The 22,198-nt window shown below is 45.7% G+C and overlaps 2 protein-coding genes across 2 annotated transcripts; one reads left to right on the forward strand and one right to left on the reverse strand.

Moving 5' to 3' along the window:
- The first annotated feature begins 12,144 nt into the window (after positions 1-12,144).
- On the forward strand, positions 12,145-13,384 carry LOC141040764 (F-box only protein 8-like). The gene is made up of 2 exons (XM_073506881.1): positions 12,145-12,504; positions 12,593-13,384. Exons 1-2 carry the CDS (start codon positions 12,145-12,147, stop codon positions 13,382-13,384), a joined length of 1,152 nt encoding a protein of 383 aa, XP_073362982.1.
- Positions 13,385-14,519: 1,135 nt separating this feature from the next.
- On the reverse strand, positions 14,520-18,223 carry LOC141041543 (G-type lectin S-receptor-like serine/threonine-protein kinase At2g19130). Its single transcript, XM_073508027.1, has one exon. The coding sequence runs from the start codon at positions 17,310-17,312 to the stop codon at positions 14,889-14,891; it is 2,424 nt and encodes an 807-aa protein (XP_073364128.1). The 5' UTR covers positions 17,313-18,223; the 3' UTR covers positions 14,520-14,888.
- Positions 18,224-22,198: the final 3,975 nt, after the last annotated feature.

The raw sequence follows: 22,198 nt of genomic DNA on the forward strand, positions 1-22,198 counted from the left end.
ATAAGAAACAAGCTGCTTTGAAGGAAATATACAACTTTGTGCATATTGAAAAAGAGAGTCTCCCACAAGCTTGGGGAAGGCTTCTCAAGTTACTTAATGCTTTGCCTGATCATCCTCTCAAGAAAAATGAAATACTTGATATCTTTTATAATGGACTAACCAATGCTTCCAGAGATTACCTAGATAGTTGTGCTGGTTCTGTTTTCAGGGAAAGAACACCGGATGAAGCTGAAATTCTATGGAATAATATGTTGACAAATGAAAATAATTGGACACTTCCCGAGCCAGCTCCTGAGCCAATTCCTAAACCAACTCCGAAGAAGAGAGGTGTTCTATTTCTCAGTCCTGAAGATATGCAAGAGGCAAAGAAATCTATGAAAGAAAAGGGTATTAAAGCTGAAGATGTTAAGAATTTACCTCCTATTGAAGAAATACATGGTCTTAATTTACCGCCTGTTGAAGAAACATATGATCTTAATCCTTCACCTATTGAAGAAACACATGGTTTTGATAACCCGACACAAGTAGTAAAGGTTAATTCTCTCTATAGATTTGATGAAGGTGATATTCCTCACTATAAGTCTGCTAGACAATGCTTAGAAGAGTTTGATAATTTTATTGTCAAACAAGAAACCTTCAATGCTTATTTTGGTAGACAATTGAAATACAATTCTGATACGCTTGAACACTTGGGTGATTATTTGTCTAGAGTTAAAGGTGAACTTAAACTCGTTAGTAAACATGCTTCTATGGTTACCACTCAAGTAGAACATGTACTTAAAGCTCAAAATGATTTGCTCAATGAAATGAATAGTAAGAAAAATGATTATGCTGTTAGAGTGGCTACTAGAACTGGTAGAATGACTCAGGAACCTTTGTATCTTGAAGGCCACCCTAGGAGAATTGAACAAGATTCTCAGAGAAATAATATTGATGCACCTAGTCCTTCTAAAAAGAAGAAAAAGAAAAATGATAGGACTTTGCATGCTCCTAGTGAATCTATTACTGAACCACCTGAGAATCCAAATGATATCTCTATTTCTGATGCTGAAATATAATCTCGTAATGAACATGAACCTAGTGAAAATGTTAATAATGATGTTCATGATGATGCTCAACCTAGTAATGATAATGATATAGAAGTTGAACCTGCTGTTGATCTTGATAACCCACAATCAAAGAATCAATGTTATGATAAGAGAGACTTTGTTGCTAGGAAACATGGTAAAGAAAGAGAACCATGGGTTCAAAAACCCATGCCTTTTCCTCCCAAACCATCCAAGAAGAAGGATGATGAGGATTTTGAGCGCTTTGCTGAAATGATTAGACCTATCTTTTTGCGTATGCGATTAACTGATATGCTCAAAATGAATCCTTATGCTAAGTATATGAAAGATATTGTTCCAAACAAAAGAAAAATATCGGAAGCTGAGATTTCCACCATGCTTGCTAATTATACTTTTAAGGGTGGAATACCTAAGAAACTTGGAGATCCAGGAGTACCTACTATACCATGCTCCATTAAAAGAAACTATGTTAAAACTGCTTTATGTGATCTTGGAGCCGGTGTTAGTGTTATGCCTCTCTCTCTTTATATCGTAGACTTGATTTGAATAAGTTGACACCTACTGAAATATCTTTGCAAATGGCTGACAAATCAACTGCTATACCTGTCGGTATTTGTGCGGATGTGCCTGTTGTGGTTGCAAACATTACTATTTTAGCGGACTTTGTTATTCTTGATATTCCCGAGGACGATAGTATGTCTATTATTCTTGAAAGACCCTTTTTGAACACTACAGGGGCTGTTATTGATTGCAACAAAGGCAATGTCACTTTTCATGTTAACGGTAATGAGCATACGGTACACTTTCCGAGGAAACAACCTCAAGTTCATAGTATCAATTCTATTGGAAAAATTCCATCGATTATAATTGGAGGTTTTGAATTTCCTCTTCCTACTGTCAAGAAGAAATATGTTATTCTTATTATTGGGGATGTGCATATCCCCGTTGAGGTAACATAGTGTTATTCGAAATTTCTCCGGTTTCATGTTATTCCGAAGTTTGTTAACAAGGCCTGATCAACCTTGTTAGTGGATTCCTTTTGATGAGCATGAGATGGATGAAACTAGAAGACACAACCTTTTGTACCCTATTTCTACTTTCTGTTATTTAGTTGAAATAAAGTAAAAATAGTATTTTTCTGTCTGTTTTCTGATCTATCTGTGCAATATAAAAATACCCCGAAAATGAAAGTTCTCCAAATGCCCTAAAAATGGAATATGATTTTTTCTGGAATATTTGAGAATATCTGGTACTGAGAACACAGCAGGAGGGGCAAGCAACTAGCCACGAGGGTGGAGGGCGCGCCCTACCCCCTGGGAGCGCCCCCTGCCTCGTGGGCCCACGGTGGCCCTCCTCCACTTATTCCTGCACCCATACACTCCTTCCTCCCACGAACACCAATATCCAGCTCAAGCACGAGTTCTAGCTCATTTTGTTGCGATTTTCGATCTCCTTGCTCAAAGCACCTCTCACAAAACTGCTTGGGGAGATTGTTCCTTGGTATGTGACTCCTCCATTGGTCCAATTAGTTTTTGTTCTAGTGCTCTATTCATTGCAAATTTGTGCTGCCTAGGTGACCATGTTCTTGAGCTTGCATGTCAAATTTATATGGTTCGAAGTAGTTCTAATGCATGATATAGTCTCTAGGCACTTGTAGGAGTAGTTGCTATCAATTTTATTGAGTTTGGTTTACTTTTTTTTGAAGTTACTAAAAATTTCAGAAATTTTTCAGAGGAAGAAATATGGTTAGGAAAATGTTCCAAGGTGGTTCTTCAAGGAAGGAAGGACCCAGGCTTGCAATGCGTGATGCTGACGAGGAGCCACCAAGGGACGCTCCAGTGCGGCCCTGTGAATGGCCTTCAGAAAATTTTATTGATCGAGCGGGAATCAAGGAAGAATTTAACGCATATTTGCGTAACGCTGACCTTGTGAGCTTCGAGGCAGACAAATGCCGCCAGTACCACTATCTCACTAGTTCCTTTGTGAGGAGGCAAAAGGAAGACATTTTATCACCAGAGAGGAGGCAGGTGAGTACGAGAGGAGGGCGGAGGCAGCTCGCCGCCACGCTGCAGCTCAGGAGGCCATAATCGCTGCATCTCAGTACGACCCCAGCTACAACTATGGATATTCGCCAGGCCATCCTTGGCAATGAACCAACTTAGGCCAAAAGCCTAAGCTTGGGGGAGTACATATTTCCCACCGACATTACATTTATGTTCACACACACTCATTGCTAGATGTCGGTGCTCATACTCTTTCACTGTAATATCCATGCTAGTTTATTTTTCTTTTCCCTGCTTTCATCTTGTGTGTTTAATAAACCTTAAGAAAAACCAAAAAAAATTAGTTATAACTTTTAGTTAGTTTACTTTTCTTGCTGTAGTAGTAATAATTAAAAAGAAAACCCAAAAAGCTTTCCCGTTCTTCTTTTGCTTGTTGGGAGCTTTCCCGTGTAAATAGTTTTATTTCTTTTCTTTTCTTTGGGGGTCGATAGGAGAAGACCATAATTAAATTGTTGAAGTGGCTCTTATATGCATTATTGTTGAGTTAACCAAGAGCCCATATCGCCGTGTCTTCTCCTGTTTATTGAATGCTCGCAGATTCCAGCTTAGTCCAATGCACGTGCACTCTTATTTTTATTCACATCGTTCGGTCGTGCAAGTGAAGGGCAATTATGACGATATATGATGGACTGACTGAGATGAGAAAAGCTGGTATGAACTCGACCTCTCTTGTTTTTGTAAATATGATGAGTTCATCGTTCCTGATTCAGCTTATTATGAATAAACATGTTTGCAATGACAATTAGAGATCATAGTTGCTCGTGCCATGCTTGATTAGCTATGAGTTATAATGGTTTACCTTGCGTGCCAACATGTTATTAAAATGGTTGTGATGTGGTATGATGGGGTGGTATCCTCCTTTGAATGATTTAAGTGACTTGACTTGGCACATGTTCACACATGTAGTTGAAACAAATCAACATAGCCTTCACGATATTTATGTTCATGGTGGATTATATCCTACTCATGCTTGTGCTCAATGTTCATTAATTTTAATGCATGTTCATGACTGTTGTCGCTCTCTAGTTGGTCGCTTCCCAGACTTTTGCTAGCCTTCACTTGTACTAAGCGGGAATACTGCTTGTGCATCCAATCCCTTAAACCCCAAAGTTATTCCATATGAGTCCACTATACCTTCCTATATGCGGTATTTACCTGCCGTTCCAAGTAAATTTGTATGTGCCAAACTCTAAACCTTCAAATGAACATTCTGTTTTGTATGTTTGAATATCTCATGTATCAACTAGGGCTGCCCTTATCTTCCATGTTAGGCGGGTTATTCTCAAGAGGAGTGGACTCCGCTCCTCACTCACGAGAAAATGGCTGGTCACCGGGATGCCAAGTCCCATGCTTTATGCAAACTAAACCAAAATAATTGCAAACAAAACTCCCCCTGGGACTGTTGCTAGTTGGAGGCACTCGTTGTTTCGAGCAAGCCATGGATTGATGCTTGTTGGTGGAGGGGGAGTATAAACTTTACCATTCTGTTTGGGAGCCGCCTATAATGTGTGTAGCATGGAAGATATCGCCATCTCTTGGTTGTTATGTTGACAATGAAAGTATGCCGCTCAAAATATTATTTATCTCTATTTCAAAACCGAGCTCTGGCACCTCTACAAATCCATGCTTCCCTCTGTGAAGGGCCTATCTATTTACTTTTATGTTGAGTCATCACCCTCTTATTAAAGAGCACTAGCTGGAGAGCGCAGCTGTCATTTGCATCCATTACTATTAATTTATATTGGGTATGACTATGATTGGATCTTTTTTACCATGAATTACAATGTCTAGTCAGTCCTTGATCTTTAAAGGTGCTCTGCATTTATGTTTTGCGGTCTCAGAAAGGGCTAGCGAGATACCATCTTGTTATATCATATCATGATTGTTTTGAGAAAGTGTTGTCATCCGAGATTTATTATTATGGCTCGTTAGTTGATTATGCTATTGATATGAGTAAACATGAGACCTAAGAGTTATTGTGAATGTGGTTAGTCATAATCTTTGCTCAAAACTTGAATGTTGGCTTTACATATTTACAACAACAAGAGCAAACAGAGTTTGTAAAAGTTTTTTCTTTTTCACTTTCAGTTTATCAACTGAATTGCTTGAGGACAAGCAAAGGTTTAAGCTTGGGGGAGTTGATACGTCTCCATCGTATCTACTTTTCCAAACACTTTTGCCCTTGTTTTGGACTCTAACTTGCATGATTTGAATGGAACTAACCCGGACTGACGCTGTTTTCAGCAGAATTGTCATGGTGTTATTTATGTGCAGAAACAAAAGTTCTCGGAATGACTTGAAACTTCACGGAACGTCTATTTGGAAATAATAAAAAATCCTTGCCAAAGATGAAGACCAGGGGGCCCACACCCTAGCCACGAGGGTGGGGGCGCGCCCCCTACCTCGTGGCCCCCCTGGAGCTCCTCCGACCTCAACTCCAACTCTATATATTTTCTTTCGGGGAGAAAAAAATCAGAGAGAAGGATTCATCGCGTTTTACGATACGGAGCCACCGCCAAGCCCTAAAACCTCTCGGGAGGGCTGATCTGGAGTCCGTTCGGGGCTCCGGAGAGGGGGATTCATCGCCATCGTCATCATCAACCATCCTCCATCACCAATTTCATGATGCTCACCGCCGTGCGTGAGTAATTTCATGATGCTTTGTTCCGGTACTCTATTAAAAGGAGGCCTTAATATCCCTTAGTTTTCGCTAGGACCCCGCTGTCACGGGAGGGTAGGACAAAAGATGTCATGCAAGTTCTTTTCCATAAGCACGTATGACTATATTCAGAATACATGCCTACATTACATTGATGAATTGGAGCTAGTTCTGTGTCACCCTATGTTATGACTGTTACATGATGAACCGCATCCGGCATAATTCTCCATCACCGATCCAATGCCTACGAGCTTTTCATATATTGTTCTTCGCTTATTTACTTTTCCGTTGCTACTGTTACAATCACTACAAACACAAAAATATTACTTTTGCTACCGTTACCTTTGTTACCGTTACCACTACTATCATATTACTTTGGTACTAAATACTTTGCTGCAGATATTAAGTTGTCCAGGTGTGGTTGAATTGACAACTCAACTGCTAATACTTGAGAATATTCTTTGGCTCCCCTTGTGTCGAATCAATAAATTTGGGTTGAATACTCTACCCTCGAAAACTGTTGCGATCCCCTATACTTGTGGGTTATCAGACGCCGTTATTCTGAAACCATATGACGGATTGGCAAAACCGTCAACAGTTCAACTTGATACTATCGAGATCTGGCTGCAGATACATGGTGTCCCGCCATTGTATGCTCATCTGGTCCCATCCCTTGCTCAAAAAGCTGGAGAAGTCTTATATGCAGAACCCCAATCGCATGACTTTGTGGGGAATTTCCATCGGGTTTGGGTCCGGATAGATGTCAACAAGCCTTTGAAGAATGCAGTTTCTATGATAAGGGATGGAAAGCGCCAAATATATAGGGTGAAATATGAGAAGCTTCCAGACTGGTGCACGGTGTGTGGCATGTTAGGTCACCTATTTAAGGAACATGGCAATGGCATTCACCCTCCGTCAGCCCTGGTGTTCAAGGATCTTCGAGCCAGCTGGGCTATGCGCACCGGTCGGGGTCCGGGGGAAGGCCGGAGCCAGAGAGGTGGACGTAGAGGTGGTCGATCAGGGGGCCGCTCGAGCGGGCGCTCCGATGGGGGCCGAGGCGACATGACAGACACTCATGGCGCATACCATGGTCATGCGGACCCGAGCAAGGTGGCTAGTGATGCAGATATGGATGAAGGGAGTAGGAAGAGGAACGCGGGAACCGAGCTGGGGCCTAAAAAGACCATGTCTCAACATAACTCTGAAACTGCAAAGAAAAACATGAACTCACTTGCAATTGTTCTGGTGGGCTCGACGGATGCCAGTCCACCATCGCAAAGGGACCTGAAGAGAACCAAGAAGACGGGCGAGGAATCCGGGGGTGTAATATCAACAGTGAAGAATTTGGCGGGCTCCTTCGAGGAGCACCGCTGTGCCCAATGAGTACACTCTGTTGGAACTGTCGGGTCGTGGGCAAAGCCGCGACAGTTCGAGAGGTTCGCGAGTTCGCGAACAAACTTGCCCCTACCCTCTTATGTATTGTTGAAACTCAGTTAGAAAGCACGAGGGTAGAAGCGCTAGCAGGAACTTTTGGTTATGATAATAGTTTTGCGATCGATAGTCGTGGTAGAAGTGGAGGTATTGGCATTTTTTGGAACAATGAAATACAATTGGAAATTCTTGGTTATTCGGACTACCATATTGATTGCTCGGTTCTGGAGGCAGGCCATGATCCTTGGAGAGCGACAGTGGTATATGGTGAGGCGCAAACACACCTGAGATATAAAGCGTGGGATACACTGAAAAATATCAGCACTTTGAGTAGCCTCCCTTGGCTCTGCATTGGTGATTTCGACGAAGTTCTGCGTTCCGATGAGCACGAGGGGGTTGGAGAAAGGAGCAACGCACAGATTCAGATTTTTCATGATGCGGTTGACGTCTGCATGTTGCTAGATGTAGGCTATACGGGCCGATTCTGGACCTTTGAGAAGAAAGTAAGGGGAGGATCCTACACTAGGGTCCGGCTGGATCGCGCCCTGGCCAATGCTGAGTGGCGAGCAAGGTTTCCTCTTGCTGATTTGACACACCTCACGGCAGCATCTTCTGACCACTGTCCCATTCTGATGCGATTGAACAGAGAGCAACCACGTAGCCGGCAGCCAAAAGCTTTCCGGTATGAGATAATGTGGGAAGGTCATGAAGCATGGAGCGACACTATTAACTCAGCATGGACAGGCGGGGGAATCAGCAACTGAGTGGAGGACTTACGGGCTAAATTGCAAGCAATATCTCATGACTTGGGGCGATGGAACAATGAGACCTTTGGAAACGTGCGGAAAGAGATTAAAAGGCTGAAAACGGAGCTGGAGAAGCTTCGGGCTGACCCAAGCCGAACGGCCCCCTCCCATGTAGAGCTCAAGATAAACGAAAATTTAGTCGAACTCTATCATCGGGAGGAGATTTTATGGAGGCAACGGTCCAGGATAGAGTGGCTAACGTCGGGCGATAAAAACACGAGGTTTTTCCACCTGAGAGCAAGCATACGGAGAAAGAAGAATATGATAAAGGCCCTTCAAAACTCTCTTGGCGTCTTGACTGATGATCCAGAGGGACTCAAAGCATTGGTACATGAATTTTATAAAACCTTGTACACATCAGAGGGTGTGAACAATATGGAAGCGGTCCTCAATTGTGTACCAAGCAAAGTCACCGACGAGATGAACGAGTTACTCACTACACCTTACAAAGGAGAAGAAGTTAAGGCAACCCTTTTTCAGATGTTCCCCACCAAAGCACCAGGACCCGACGGTTTCCCAGCTCATTTCTATCAGCATCATTGGGATCTTTGCGGTGCCGAGGTGACAGAGGCGGTCCTCGGGATAATTCATGGAGAGGATAGTCCGGAAAGCATCAATGATACGGTCCTGGTTCTTATTCCTAAGGTAATGAACCCTTCCATGCTAACTCAATTCCGACCAATCAGTTTATGTAATGTGTTATATAGTATTGCGTCCAAGGTGATTGCGAACAGACTGAAGCAGATTCTTCCGGACATTATCTCAGAGGAGTAATCTGCCTTTGTGCCAGGCAGAAATATTATAGACAATATCATCAGTGCATACGAGTGCCTTCACTTTATGAAACGCAGCAAGGCCAAGGTTAATAGCTTCTGTGCCCTAAAACTCGATATGATGAAGGCACACGATAGACTTGAGTGGGATTATTTACATGCGATGATGATTAAGCTTGGCTTTGCTCCATCCTGGGTACAGATAGTTATGAACATGGTGTGTTCAGTTTCTTTCTCAGTACTCTTTAATGGTGAGAGACTTGACACTTTTTACCCATCCAGAGGTATTCCGCAGGGAGATCCGATATCCCCATATCTCTTTTTAATCGCAGCAGAGGGCCTTTCGTGCCTACTGAAATCCAGTTCCTCGTCATCTCAGCTAGAAGGGATCAAGGTGGCAGCCACGGCGCCAGTCGTGAACCATCTCCTTTTTGCCGATGATAGCCTGCTGATGTTTAAATCGAGTGTTGAAGGGGTTGTTGCAGTATCAAACTTGTTGGAACGTTACTGTATGGCATCAGGACAGCGGATAAATCATGAGAAATCTTCTATCTTCTTTAGCAGAGGTTGCCCACAGGTCATGAGAGATAGCATCAAGAACACTTTGAACGTACAGAATGAATCTGTCAGTGACAGGTACTTGGGGATGCCTACTGATGTTGGGCATTCAAAGAATGGCACTTTCAGATATCTGAGAGACCAGGTGTGGGAGAAAATTAGAGGGTGGATGGAAAAGCTTTTGTCAGCAGCAGGAAAGGAAGTGCTCATCAAGTCGGTCGCGCAGTCAATACCGGTTTTTTCTATGTCATGTTTCCGCCTCCCAAGAGGCTTATGTGAGAATGTCACATCCCTGATCAGACAATTTTGGTGGGGAAGCAAGCAAGGAAAGCGCAAGCCAAATTGGGTTGCTTGGGACGAGATGACGAAGCCAAAACATCTAGGTGGGCTCGGCTTAAGGGATTTGAAGATTTTCAATCTCGCCCTACTGTCGAAACAGGCATGGAGGATGCTTCAAAACCCCACATTGCTGAGCGCCCGCATCCTCAAGGGGGTCTATTTCCCAGACAACTCTTTGTTTGAAGCACAACTGGGCAGTCATCCATCAAAAATTTGGCGGGCTATCTTGGATGGCCGAGATATAATGGTGCAGGGACTAGTGAGGAGAATAGGAAACGGGGAAACCACGGACATATGGCAGGACAACTGGCTACCTCGCCCATTAATGAAAAGACCGATTACATCTCTGGTCCAACACCCACCTCACAAAGTGTCGGAACTTATCAACCACACTGCTTGCTCTTGGGATGAACAGCTTGTTCTGGCAACCTTCATTCCAATTGATGCGGAGTCGATCTTACAGATTCCTCTCTGCACTAGACATGTTGAGGATTTTTGGGCTTGGAGTGAGGATAGAAGGGGCATCTTCTTAGTACGAACTGCTTACCGTATGATTCAGCAGAAGAAACTAAGTAGAGAAGCATGGTTGTATGAGCAAGGGGGGTCATCTCATTCGCATGCAGATAGTGAGGGATGGACGAAACTCTGGGGGATCAGTGTACCCTCGAAGCTGAAGATTTTCTTATGGAGATTGGCGAAGAACACCACGCCGACCGCGGCACTTTTGCATCACCGAAATATGGCGGACACACCAGCGTGTTGCCTTTGTGGAGCCGAAGATACTTGGAGGCATGCTTTGTTAAACTGTACGGTCTCCCGAAGCACGTGGGCGATGTCTTCCGAAAATATCATCGATGTGTTGAGCAGGAATGACGAAGCTGATGCAAAGAGAGGGGTCTTTTCCATGCACCAGGCTCTATCGCATGAGGATTTTACTACTCTCGTGGTCACACTGTGGGCATTGTGGGGTGCTCGCCGCAAGGCGATCCATGAGCAAATTTATCAGAGTCCTTTTTCAGTCCATGCTTTTGTTCAGTCTTACATCAATGAGCTCAAGGCTATTCAATCAGTTACCTCAAGGCAGACTGGCAATCCCGTTCCTCGGCCAACGGGTTGGATCACCCCATTGGCAGGGCTGACAAAGATTAATGTTGATGCTGCAGTGGGGAGGGGAAGAAAACATGGAGCTGTTGCGGCCATATCGAGAGACTCTACTGGCTAGTTTTTGGGAGCATCGGCTATGGTCTTCGGAGGCATTTCAGATCCCACGAGTCTCGAATGCATGGCGATCAGGGAGGCGCTAGCCCTCGCTGATGATCTGAATGTGGCAAACATACAAGTGGCGTCGGACTCGAAGGTGGTGGTTGACGACATCCGAGAGAATAACCCAACAGCGTATGGTGCGATCATACATGAAATAATAGAGCATAGATCAACTTTACACTTGTGTAATTTTTTTCATGAATTTAGGAGCTCGAATATCGAGGCTCACAAGCTCGCGAAGCATGCGTTATCCCTTCCGGCTGGCCGACATGTTTGGTTGGGTCAGCCGGACGGACTCTCTTTCGTCCATGTAAACATTGTGACGTCATAAATAAAAGTTTTGGAGTTTGTCTAAAAAACCCAAAATTCCAGTCGTTATAACCCATCAGAACCTGCTCATGTTCATGTAAAAGAAGAAGAAGAAATAAGACGTGAACTCACTTATGATGGTAGACCACCACATCCCACGCGGTGGCATATGTCCGTCCTGGCAATTGCTAGTAATTATTATGAAGCTAATCGCAAACAAAATGATAATAGAGAGATGAAGTGGAAGAAACCAGACCTCATGTTCATAAAGGTAAATGTTGATGCGGCCTATTTTGCATATGAAAGTGCAGGTGCTTCGGCAGCTGTAATTAGAGATGATAAAGGGAACTTTTTAGCAGCACAATGCAAATATATACCTCATGTTGCAGATGCAATGATGGCTGAAGCAATGGCGATGCGTGATGGTCTAGTGTTTGCAAACTCCCTAGGGTTTCCTCGTGTGGAGGCGGAATCAGATTCCTTAAACGTCATAAACTTTTGTGATGGCCAATCTAGATGGTGGGATACTGCAACAGCAATTTTCGTGGAATGTGTGGATGTTTCTTCTTTAATAGGGAAGGTTGTCTTCAAGCATTGTTTCCGTTCTTCTAATCAAGCGGCGCATGTGCTAGCTAACTTTTTTTATTGTAATAAGACCTCTTTAAACTGACAGACGAGCTTCCGGGTTGTCTGATCTCTTCGCTTGTGGACGATGTAATGCCTATATTAAATCAATAAAGCTAGTTTCTTAAAAGAAAAAGAAGAAGAAAAAAGAGACCCTGCCCATGTTTGAGTGCCGATCTTTTACAGCGTGATGATATTTACTCTGGAACCATAACTCGTCTTTCCACAAAGGCGCGTTGATTCAATTCAACCATGGCGATCAAGAGACGCGCCGATGCCCCGGCAACTCCTCCTCGGTCGCCGACGGCAAAGCGGGCTCTCCTCGACTCGCCGCCGCCGCCGCCTTACCTCCCTTCCGACGTCATCCTCGCCATCCTGTCATGGCTGCCGCCCAAGTCCGTGCTCCGCTTCACGTCCGTCTGCAAGTCCTGGCAGGCCATGCTATCCGACCCAGGTTTCATCACCGCCCACCTCGAGCGCTCCAAGACGATCCGCCCGTCGCTGCTCATGGTGCCCTGCGTGTACGACCCCAACGACATCAAGAGGAACAATGAGGACAGCGCCTTCGACATGTCCTTCTACAGGTACCGCGCCGGCGGCGCCGAGGAGCTGGTGCACCGGGAGGAGCTGCCCGGAGGGATCGCCCTGTGGAGCAGCCCCCTGCACTGCGACGGCCTCATCCTTATCCACCATGAGAGAGGAGGAGCTGGTGGTCTGCAACCCGGCGACGAGGGAGTTCCTCGCCCTGCCGGAACGGAAGCAGAAGCACTGCGTGTACACGTTCCCGAGGGCGGGGCTCGGGTTCGACCCCCGCAGCAAGAAGTACAAGGTGGCGAGGTTCTTCTACCAGCCGCTCGCCGACGGCGACGGCCTGGCCTGCAGGTTCGAGGTGCTCACCCTCGGCGCCGACAGCGCATGGAGGCAGACGGCGGATCCGCCGCACTGGATCTGCGGACGAACTCCGGCCCACGCCAACGGTCACATCTACTGGACATGCGACGGCACGCCAGCCCGCCCGGATCCGCCCGACCTGTTCCTCCGGTTCAGCCTGGCCGACGAGGAGTTCGGCCTGGTCCCGTTCCCGCCGTCTGGTCTCCGGCCCGCCCGCCTCGCGGAGCTGGGGGGCGAGCTGTGCTGCGTCTGCTTCGGCTACACCAACCGGGAGCTCGAGGTCTGGAGCTTGGGCTTCGACGGCGGGGCTGACGGGAAGCCCGAGTGGAGGTGGAGTCGACGCTGGGCTACGGCGATCGGCCCTGATCTGGTCACGGAGCTGGCCGAGTACAGGGCTCTGAGGCCTCCCAGAGTCGTTCTTCATGAGGGGGCGTGGCTTCTGACGGAGGAGCGGAACGTGCACCGGTACGACGACCGGACCGGTGAGATCGAGAAGATCTCCTCGGGCGTTCCACACGCGAGATACCATTATCCTAGGTCGGAGAAGGAAGTGGTTTTACATCTGACTAATTATGTCGAGAGTCTAGTGCGGATTAGATGACTTGACCACTTGGGCAACTTGGCCAGGTAACGTGTTCCCCTTTTCGTCCAAGATCGTTTGTGCTACTCGTTTTTGGGGTCACGTAAATAGTCGCTTCGTTTGTGCCGACTAGGAAAGCTGAGGCTTTCTTTGGTTCGTACGACAGGAATATCACGAAAATAGAAAGACCATAGAAAATGAGATGACATGCATCTTATTTTTTTATAAAGCCTGGGATGGCATTTGATGCATATACGATAGGAATTTTTTCATTGAGTTTAAAGGAAAGTAGTGACTGCACCATGTTTATTGCACCCACACAATGGATAGTAAAATACCGATCGTATGAATAGTAAAAATAGTACTCCCTCCGTTTCAAAATAGATGACCCAACTTAAAGTTAGTATAAAGTTGGGTCATCTATTTTGAAACGGAGGGAGTAGAATAGAAAACAAATAAAAATAAGAAAATGAAACTTTTGTGGCATTGATTATGAGCAAATGCTTTACAACCTTGCAAACTTTGGACACCAAATAACATTGAACGATCTCCATATGAAATGAAATACAAACTCTTGCTCTGCATCCATGTTTCAGATTTTATATCTAAGCACAAACTTTGTTTTTTTGTACAAATCTCCTCAGATGTCATTTGGCCAAAGAAATTTGTAAGCACCTAAAACATTTGCTCATAATCGAATCTGCAAAGTTTCAGATTTTTTTGATTTGTTCTGCTAAGTTTTTAATCGTGGGTGTAGCGGGGGGTGCAAAACAACCAGACTCTTGAGTCTAGGCTAATGTAATTTTTCTTTGAATGCAAATGATCGATCCCTATCCTACATAGGAATATGAATCTATTCGTACAAACCAGAGGGCTTTAAGAAAACTTTTTCTACAAAAATTCCTATGAAAATTCTTGTAAACCAAAGGAGGGCTGAATGTGTTTTCTGAAGTTTAATCGAGCATGCCTATGTGTCCCAATAACTCATTATCTCTGTATTTTTTTTCGAAGTGTCGGGTTCAATTCAAAAGAAGACAACTTTCAGTAGGTTCAGATTTGCCTCTTCTGCTGCACAACGCAAACGGCTGTCTCAGCCTCTCAGGTATGAAGTATCAGCATCAGAAAATTCAGAGCATTGGAGGAGAGTCTGACATGGATATATACGAGTCTCATACATATACCAGCATCAGAAAATGCAGAGCATTGGAGGAGCTACACCATTTACACAGTCACCAGCGACATCTCACCAAAACGGCGGCACAGTGACCAGGCCACTGGCCAGCCAGGTCTTTCAAAGCAAAGAAAAAAAAAAGAGATCTACTTTCAGCTCTACCTCATCGGTACCACTATATTGGAGAACTGCAGATAGTAGTACATTGAAGCTGTTACACGCAACTTGAAATACATGGATACAACTATACGACCATGATAAGTGCACTACATTTGTAGGATAAGTAAAACTCTCTTTTTTTTTAACATAGACATTGGCATGATCATAACAACATCTCTAGTTACTCAAGTGTGTTTACGAACACGTTGAAGAGGAGCTTCCAGCCACAGCTTGAAGTAATCTTGGCATCGGTGGCATCCTGGTTTCAACCTGTCCCTCAAGAATCTGAACCACCTCTCCCATTGTTGGCCGATCGAATTCATCATCTTGTATGCACCAACATGCAACCTTGCAAGCTAATTCAACCTCATCGAGATTGACATCACCTTGCAATTTGTGATCTACTAAACTCTCGATGTCTCCTTCAAGAAGCTTACGCGCGGCATGCACAGGGAAAAAAACACCAAGGTCGCCACCACTGGAACATGATGCATCCGAGTTTCTCCTTCCAGATATTATTTCTAGCAACACCATCCCATAGCTATAAACATCAACTTTTGCTGTGATAGCAACACCATAAATCCATTCAGGTGCAAGGTACCCTATCGTGCCTCTGGCTGTGGTCAGTACCCGACTAAAATCCCTTCCCAAAATCTTTGCCATCCCAAAATCTGCTACCTTAGGAACAAATAAAGCATCGAGAAGTATGTTTTCTGGCTTGATATCACAATGTATGATGTAATCTCGACAGCTCTCATGCATGTAAGCTAACCCTCTAGCAACTCCGAGGGCTATCTGATACCTGGTAGTCCAATTCAATATCGTGGAGTTGTCTTTAAAAAGATGGATGTCAAGCGACCGATTTGGCATGTGTTCATAAACCAGCAGTCTTTTCGGACCATGGCAGCAAAAACCAACTAGCTTGACCAAATTGATGTGTTGGATGGCTCCAACCGAGCTCACTTCGGCTCGGAATTGCTTCTCTCCTTGATAAGCACCATCAAGCATCTTCACTGCTATGGCATGCGAGTCACTTAGAAACCCCTTGAACACAGAACCAAAACTACCTTCCCCCAATTTATCTGTGAAATGTTTCGTTGCTCGTTGTAAGTCACTGTATTTAAATGCAATGATTCTACCCCCATTACTACCATAAATTTTGTGAGAAGATCTCTTCCTTTTGTTTCTCCAAATCATTAGGAGGAGGCCGAGTCCAAATAAGCCTAGAGCGGAAAGGCCCGTGCCAACCACAACTCCAACAGTCTTCCTTCTGTTATTTCTCAAACTTTGAACATCTTGAGCAGAAAGGCGAAAGTAAAGTGTTTCTCTATCTGAATTCTTTGTTGTGCCACCACATTGTAATTGTGCTATGTTGATCAATTCGTGATGCAAAATATAGCATCCTTCATTCCCGAAGGAATAAGCGGTGCAAGAGCAATTATTTAGGCAAATTTGTGCGCACTCTTGGGCGCTTGTGGCAATCCCTACTTTTCTGCCATTTTTGGGCAACCTAACACAGGGCAAAGAGGCGAACCGATCTGTCGAGTATGTTGTGTTCTTGTTAGTAATGCAGTGCAATGGAGTTTTTCTCGAGCACCCAGCGGTTCGATCTTCGAGCTCCCAATCCAGAGGGGATGTTATGGTGAAGCCATCCATGCAGATGCAGTTTGGAAGGGCGTCATCGTTGCAGATTGTGAAAGGCCCACAACCTGCGTAGACATCACACTGAGCTTTTGGTTGGCTGTAGGCCAATATCCAGTCTTGCAAGCCCTCATACCAAACGTACCCCTTGGCCTGACCAGAGGCATCAATCACATGACGAAAAACAATATTCTCGTCGGTTAAGCTCTCAACAACATACTTCTCTCGTTCATTGTCAACAAAAGTCAAATTGTAAGAAGCCCGGTTCGGGCTTCTATACCCTGGAGCCGACACAAAGGATTCCCCGTTCCACACACCGCTGGACCAATATGACATGGAAGAGTCGAGCCGTGAAAGCAAGAACTGATCTGCACCGCTGGGGTCTAACCCATCGCAGTATGCACCGCTAGCCGGGTTGATCCTGTTTTTCCACGAAACCAGACGGCGATTCATGCCGGTTAGCTTGTCTAATCCAAGCTTCGCCCCTGGTAGAAGTGTGTCTGTGGGGTGGTCAAAACTTTGCCACAAGATGTGCGACGAGTTTGAGGAGTTCCTTAGGATGAGGTTTCCATTGCTCAAGAGCATAGCAATGGTGCCGTTTATTCTGACGTTTGCTTGGGTGGACCAGAATATGGACTTGGTGGACCGGTTTTGGATGACGAGGTTGCCATCGCTGGAGACTGTGAGTTGTAGCGAGGCGGTGTTTTTGATTGGCTTCTCTCTGTTTGCAACCCAGGCGGAAGCAAATATGGGGACTGTGTTGAACCATATGCCTAGGTACCAGCTACTGGTGCTCTGGGAGGATTTGGTGTTGCTTGTTTCAAAGAAGCCAAGGGCGTACCTGCCGTTTTCGGAGACGAGCTTGTCGTTGACGGCAAGTGCTTGGCCGGGTAAGATGGTGTCCGTCGCGGCGGCGAAACTTGGAGGGGCGCTCAGGTAGAAGAAGAGTGAGGTGAAAACTATGAGGAGGAGAGGCATGATGAACAGAGGGAGCGAGCGAGCTTTGCACTGGGAATTCGGGATGGATGCTCTCCCTGTGGAGCGGTCATATATATCAAATCTGTAAGCGTCTGTGGTGAAGTCAAGCAGAGTAGATTAGAATAATCGTGTCGAGTGGTGGATATGACCAACTGCCTTGCACCCAAGGGCGCCGTAAAAATGTGGTCTAGCCTTCCTTGCCAAAAAGAAAGTGGTCTATTTTTTTTTTAAAAGTGGTCTAGTCTTGCCGTGGAATGGTTGGTGCAAAGTACAGGGAAGAAACTTCGGGGTGGGCTCGTTAGAGATTTTTTTTTTCAAAAAAAGGTTTATATATCTTCTGCCACTGCATTAATCAATGCACACAATCATTTATTAAAACGAATAGAGAACATCTCAGCAGCCAATCAATGACAAGTTATAAAACAAATAAAGCAATAGGCACAACCGGTAAAAAAAGACAACATGACTAAACACCTATCTTATTATTAAACTGTCATTCAAATTGGTTGTATGTAGCCGTGTTATTGTCTTCCATCGGTTGCACCCAAAGGTCATAAGCTCCCTCGCTTTCACATGATGTAATAATGATCACGTACGGATCCATCCAGATGCTCGGTAGATAACCTACAAAAAGATTGTAATATTTGTCTTTATTAAACATGCAATCGTTCCGACAGTTCCAAATAACCCAAAATAATGCACAAACTCCTACACTAATTCATGCCAATTAACAAACATACTGGCTATACTATTAGGTGAAGGTACCTTACATAACATGTATTATTTGTAATAACTTGGCTAGTGGGTACTTAAAAAATAAATGTTGGATCGTTTTCTCTTGGTCACAGAAACAACAACGTTTACTTACTTCTTTGCAATTGTCCTTTATTGGAATCACACCCTTATAGACAAACCACACGAAAATCTCGATCTTTAAAGTCACTTTTATTTTTTTAAGATATAAATAGACTCAGGGATTGATCCAGTATTAATCAAGTCCACATAAATAGATTTAACTGAAAAATACGCCTGAAACATAAATAGTCCATCTGAATGCATCTGGCTCATTAGATAAAGCGACCTCCATCAACCTTTGAACTAAATGCATCCACTGATTCCATCTTTCCCTAACATGTGCTCGACTGAATTGGATATTTCGGGGAACTGATCTTAATATTGTACTCACAAATAAAGACCCTATACAATATTATAAAGCGGTGATACTATAAGGCTAGAGGTGTCTCTACCAGCCAAGTACCCTCTCAGAACCTACTTGTACGCTCATTTTCAATAATAAACTTACACCTATTAAAAAAGACGACCTTAGGGCATCTCCAACGCCGACCTGTAAACCTCCAGCAACCGTCTGGACCGGGTTGTCCAGCCCGCGGAAGCCACCCAAGCAGCCATGTGTCGATCCGCAGAGCGGTCCGGATGTGATTTTTCCCCCAAACCAGAGACAAAAGTGGGGGAGGTTTGCGGGAGTCCGGACCGATCCCAAGCCCATTTTTGAACTCCCTGGCTCACCAAAAAACCCTCACCCTTCCCGCGCGTTTTCGGTTAGCGCCACTCCAGAGCGACAGCGCCCACATTCATGCCCGTCCAGAGCGGACGCGACCGCTCACTGGCGCCGGCATTGAAGCGGCGGGCCGACCGAGAGAGCGTCGCCCGCGCCTCTTACCGGTGCAGGTGACTGCCGCACGTTCAAACGATACGACGCCCCCCCGTTCGTCCGTCTGCCATCCGCATTGATGGCACGCAGTTGCCGAGGCGTCTCCTCCGGCGCCACCCATCCGTCCGTCTGCCGCCCACCACATCCTCCGCGGCACCCTCGGCGAGGCCCGTGCCCATTATATGGACATGGTGCTGGGGGAGTGGGAGGAGCAGTTCTGGGAGGTGCAGGCCGACGCCAACTACAACCACGGCCTCCTCCAGGAGCATCTGTAGGCGGAGGAGCAGGTCGCCGCCGGCAAGTCAGTCGCGCCGGACGCGGACCTGGCGGAGCAGGAGGCGCTGCTCGAGTCTTATCACTCTGCCCACGAGATCCGCCTCGCCTGCTAGCGGTACCGGCAGCGGGTGGCAGAGGCACCGGCCGCTGGCATGGAGCTGGAGGACAACGCGGGCGAGTCATTGCTTGGCGACACCGACGACGAGGAGGCCACGCCCCGGTGCCACGACCACGAAGAAGCCGGCACGTTGGCGGGCGGCGCCGGTGGCGAGGAAGAGTAGTGCACGGTAGGTCGCCGCCGCTCCGGTCCCGAGAAGGCCACCGCTCCTCCCCTCCCGTCGACGTCATGCTTGGTGGGCTCAACATCGACGGCCAATTAGTCGCTTGGCGGCGACGTCGAGGCGGACAACTTCACTTCCTGGGGCTCCGGAGGTGGAGGTCACGGAGGCGGGGCTGGAAAAGGTGAAGCTTCCGTTCTCTTGGTTCATGGCCGAAGACAGGGACCGGACACCGACGATCATTTAGATTAGCCCGCCTAGGACCGCTTTTATGTATTTGTAATGAAATCCGCCATGTTTATATAAAAATCAGGCGGTGTTTATATGAAATTCGCACTTGTTTGCACGAATTTCATCCGGTTGGTTTGAGTTGTTGAGAAAATGTATGGACTAGCGTTGAATGGCTTCCTCTCGCATCCATGTCCATGGACTGCCCCCCCCCCCCTCCGCGGACGGATGCGGGAAGTTTTTACGGGTTGTCGTTGGAGATGCCCTTAGTTCTCATAAGAACCTTCCAAAAGAGTGAATCATTTGGCTGTGCCATTACTTGTGATAAGGCCTTGGAAAATAGACACTTGCTTCGCAATAACTATATCCATACCCCTCCTCCTCAGATTATAACCGATAAAGCCATTTACTAAGAAGACACCTATTTGTAACCTTCAAGTTTTCAATACATAAACTCCCTCGGTCCTTTGGCCTACACATTATATCCCACTTAGCCATCCTATACTTCACTTTATTCTCATCACTTTGCCAAAGAACCGCGATTTATAGAAGTCCAATCTTTTTAGTACCCCTACGAGTATTTCAAAGAAAGATAACATAAACATTGATATACTCGTAAGCAGCGAATTATGAGTATGAGCCCACCCATATAAGACATAAGCTTGCCCTTCCAACAAACTTCTTCTCAAAACAATCCTCACTACATTTCCCTCGTTTGTTCATTAATTTTCGGTACTGAATTGGAATCCCTTAGATAACTAAACAGTAGTGATCCAATCTCACAACCAAAGAACTGTCTGTAGTTATTTTGTTCCTCTTTGGCGCGTCCAAAGCAAAACAATTCACTTTATGGAAGTTTATTTTAGGACTGGACTATTGTTCAAAAAGACACAAAACCAACTTCATATTTCTCGCCTTGGCCATATCATGCCCCTTGTATCGCCCACACCGGTAGAAAGGGAAATTTTTGTTCCCATTCCACACTGGCTAGAACCCGACCCAACTTTTCGTATGTTGGATTCTCCAAATTATTTTCCCATGTGTATTGCCTACCTATGAGAGCTATCTTTCTCAAGTCCAGGATTTCAATGATGACATTAAACATGAACGACCATTGACCATCAAAATTATCTATTCTTCTCTTCTTTCCTACCCGCACTCGGTCAGTCCGCCTCCATTTTCCGCTGGAGCGCGCCCATTCGTCGCTGTCGACGTCACACAAGAAACAATGTGATCCTCGTCCAGAATGATGATGATCTGATTGTACTTAATTAAAAGTTCCTAATCGTGTTGTCCTGTAGGCTGTAGCTGTTTTGCAAATTACGGCCATCTCTTTTTTTATTCAAACTTGACTATACATATAGTATATTAATGTAAACATGGTGATAAGTAGTCCCACGCGGAGAGACTCCAGGGAGTGGTTGATCAATTCATCCACAAGAACTTTTGATAGTCTCAATGAAGGAAAGAAAAAAAAAGTCTTCTAGCGACGGTATTTTTTTACGATGATATAGTAAAGCTTATGTCTTGTGTTTTTCTTCTTCACATTGTATTAGTGCAATTCTGGTGAACAATTCATCCAGAAGAGCTCCTGATGCTCTAAGAGAGAAAAGTACTTCAATGGACAGCGAATAGATGATGTAGTTGGCTTAAAAGTAGAGGAGATGCCCCTCCGCTCTCGCTATGCTTGTGCCACACGCGCGTACCTGCCACTGCCCCCACCTCTGCCGCTGCCACCCCTTGCCCCCCTCCGCCCCCGTTCAAGCCTCCCCCCCCCCCCCCCCCCAGGTCAGGGATTCATTGGTTGTCACGAACCGTGAACGATGGGTTGACGTGTGGGGGCGTAGTGATGCGCGTGTGCTGGTAGGGGGTAGGTTGGTTGCGCCGCCGCAACCGCGTCCAGTGGTTAGGTTGGGTGAGCGCACCGTCTACCACCTCAAATGGATGGACGGGCTGTGCTTCCGTTGTCCCGGCCGCAATCATTTCGTCACGGACTGCCAGGAGCTGCTCAAGTGTTGGCGCTGCTACAAGGGCTTCCATCTTACCAGCCAATGCACGGGCCCTCCATCAGCGCCCTCCTCGTTGAAGCCTTCCTTCGGTCCTTGGCTCGGTGATGGGGTTGGTCGTGGCTTGCCAGTCGGCCTTGCTTCTAGGTCATGTTCGTATGCTAAGGCTCTCTTGGAGCCATCCCTTGGAGATCGCTCAGCTCGCCCAGCGGACTGCTGCATCTTCCGTCACGCTCTTGTCGAGCAAGATCTCCTTTTCTGCAATGGTCTCGACTAGGACCGGTGGGCATCGATCCGCGGCATAGTGATCCAATGCTTGATGAAGCAATGGCGCCTTTGAAGGAAATATGCCCTAGAGGCAATAATAAAGTTGTTATTTATATTTCCTTATATCATGATAAATGTTTATTATTCATGCTAGAATTG

Source organism: Aegilops tauschii, chromosome 2 (genome assembly GCF_002575655.3).
Source record: "Aegilops tauschii subsp. strangulata cultivar AL8/78 chromosome 2, Aet v6.0, whole genome shotgun sequence".
In the NCBI taxonomy this organism is placed as follows: domain Eukaryota; kingdom Viridiplantae; phylum Streptophyta; class Magnoliopsida; order Poales; family Poaceae; genus Aegilops; species Aegilops tauschii.

What these genes read in the sequence shown, in the direction of transcription:
- LOC141041543 (XM_073508027.1), bottom strand. Translation starts at nt 17,312, where the DNA reads ATGCCTCTCCTCCTCATAGTTTTCACCTCACTCTTCTTCTACCTGAGC.
- LOC141040764 (XM_073506881.1), top strand. Translation starts at nt 12,145, where the DNA reads ATGGCGATCAAGAGACGCGCCGATGCCCCGGCAACTCCTCCTCGGTCG. An exon ending in CCGGCGGCGCCGAGGAGCTG is followed by an intron (nt 12,505 to 12,592) that starts GTGCACCGGGAG and finishes ACCATGAGAGAG; the next exon opens with GAGGAGCTGGTGGTCTGCAA.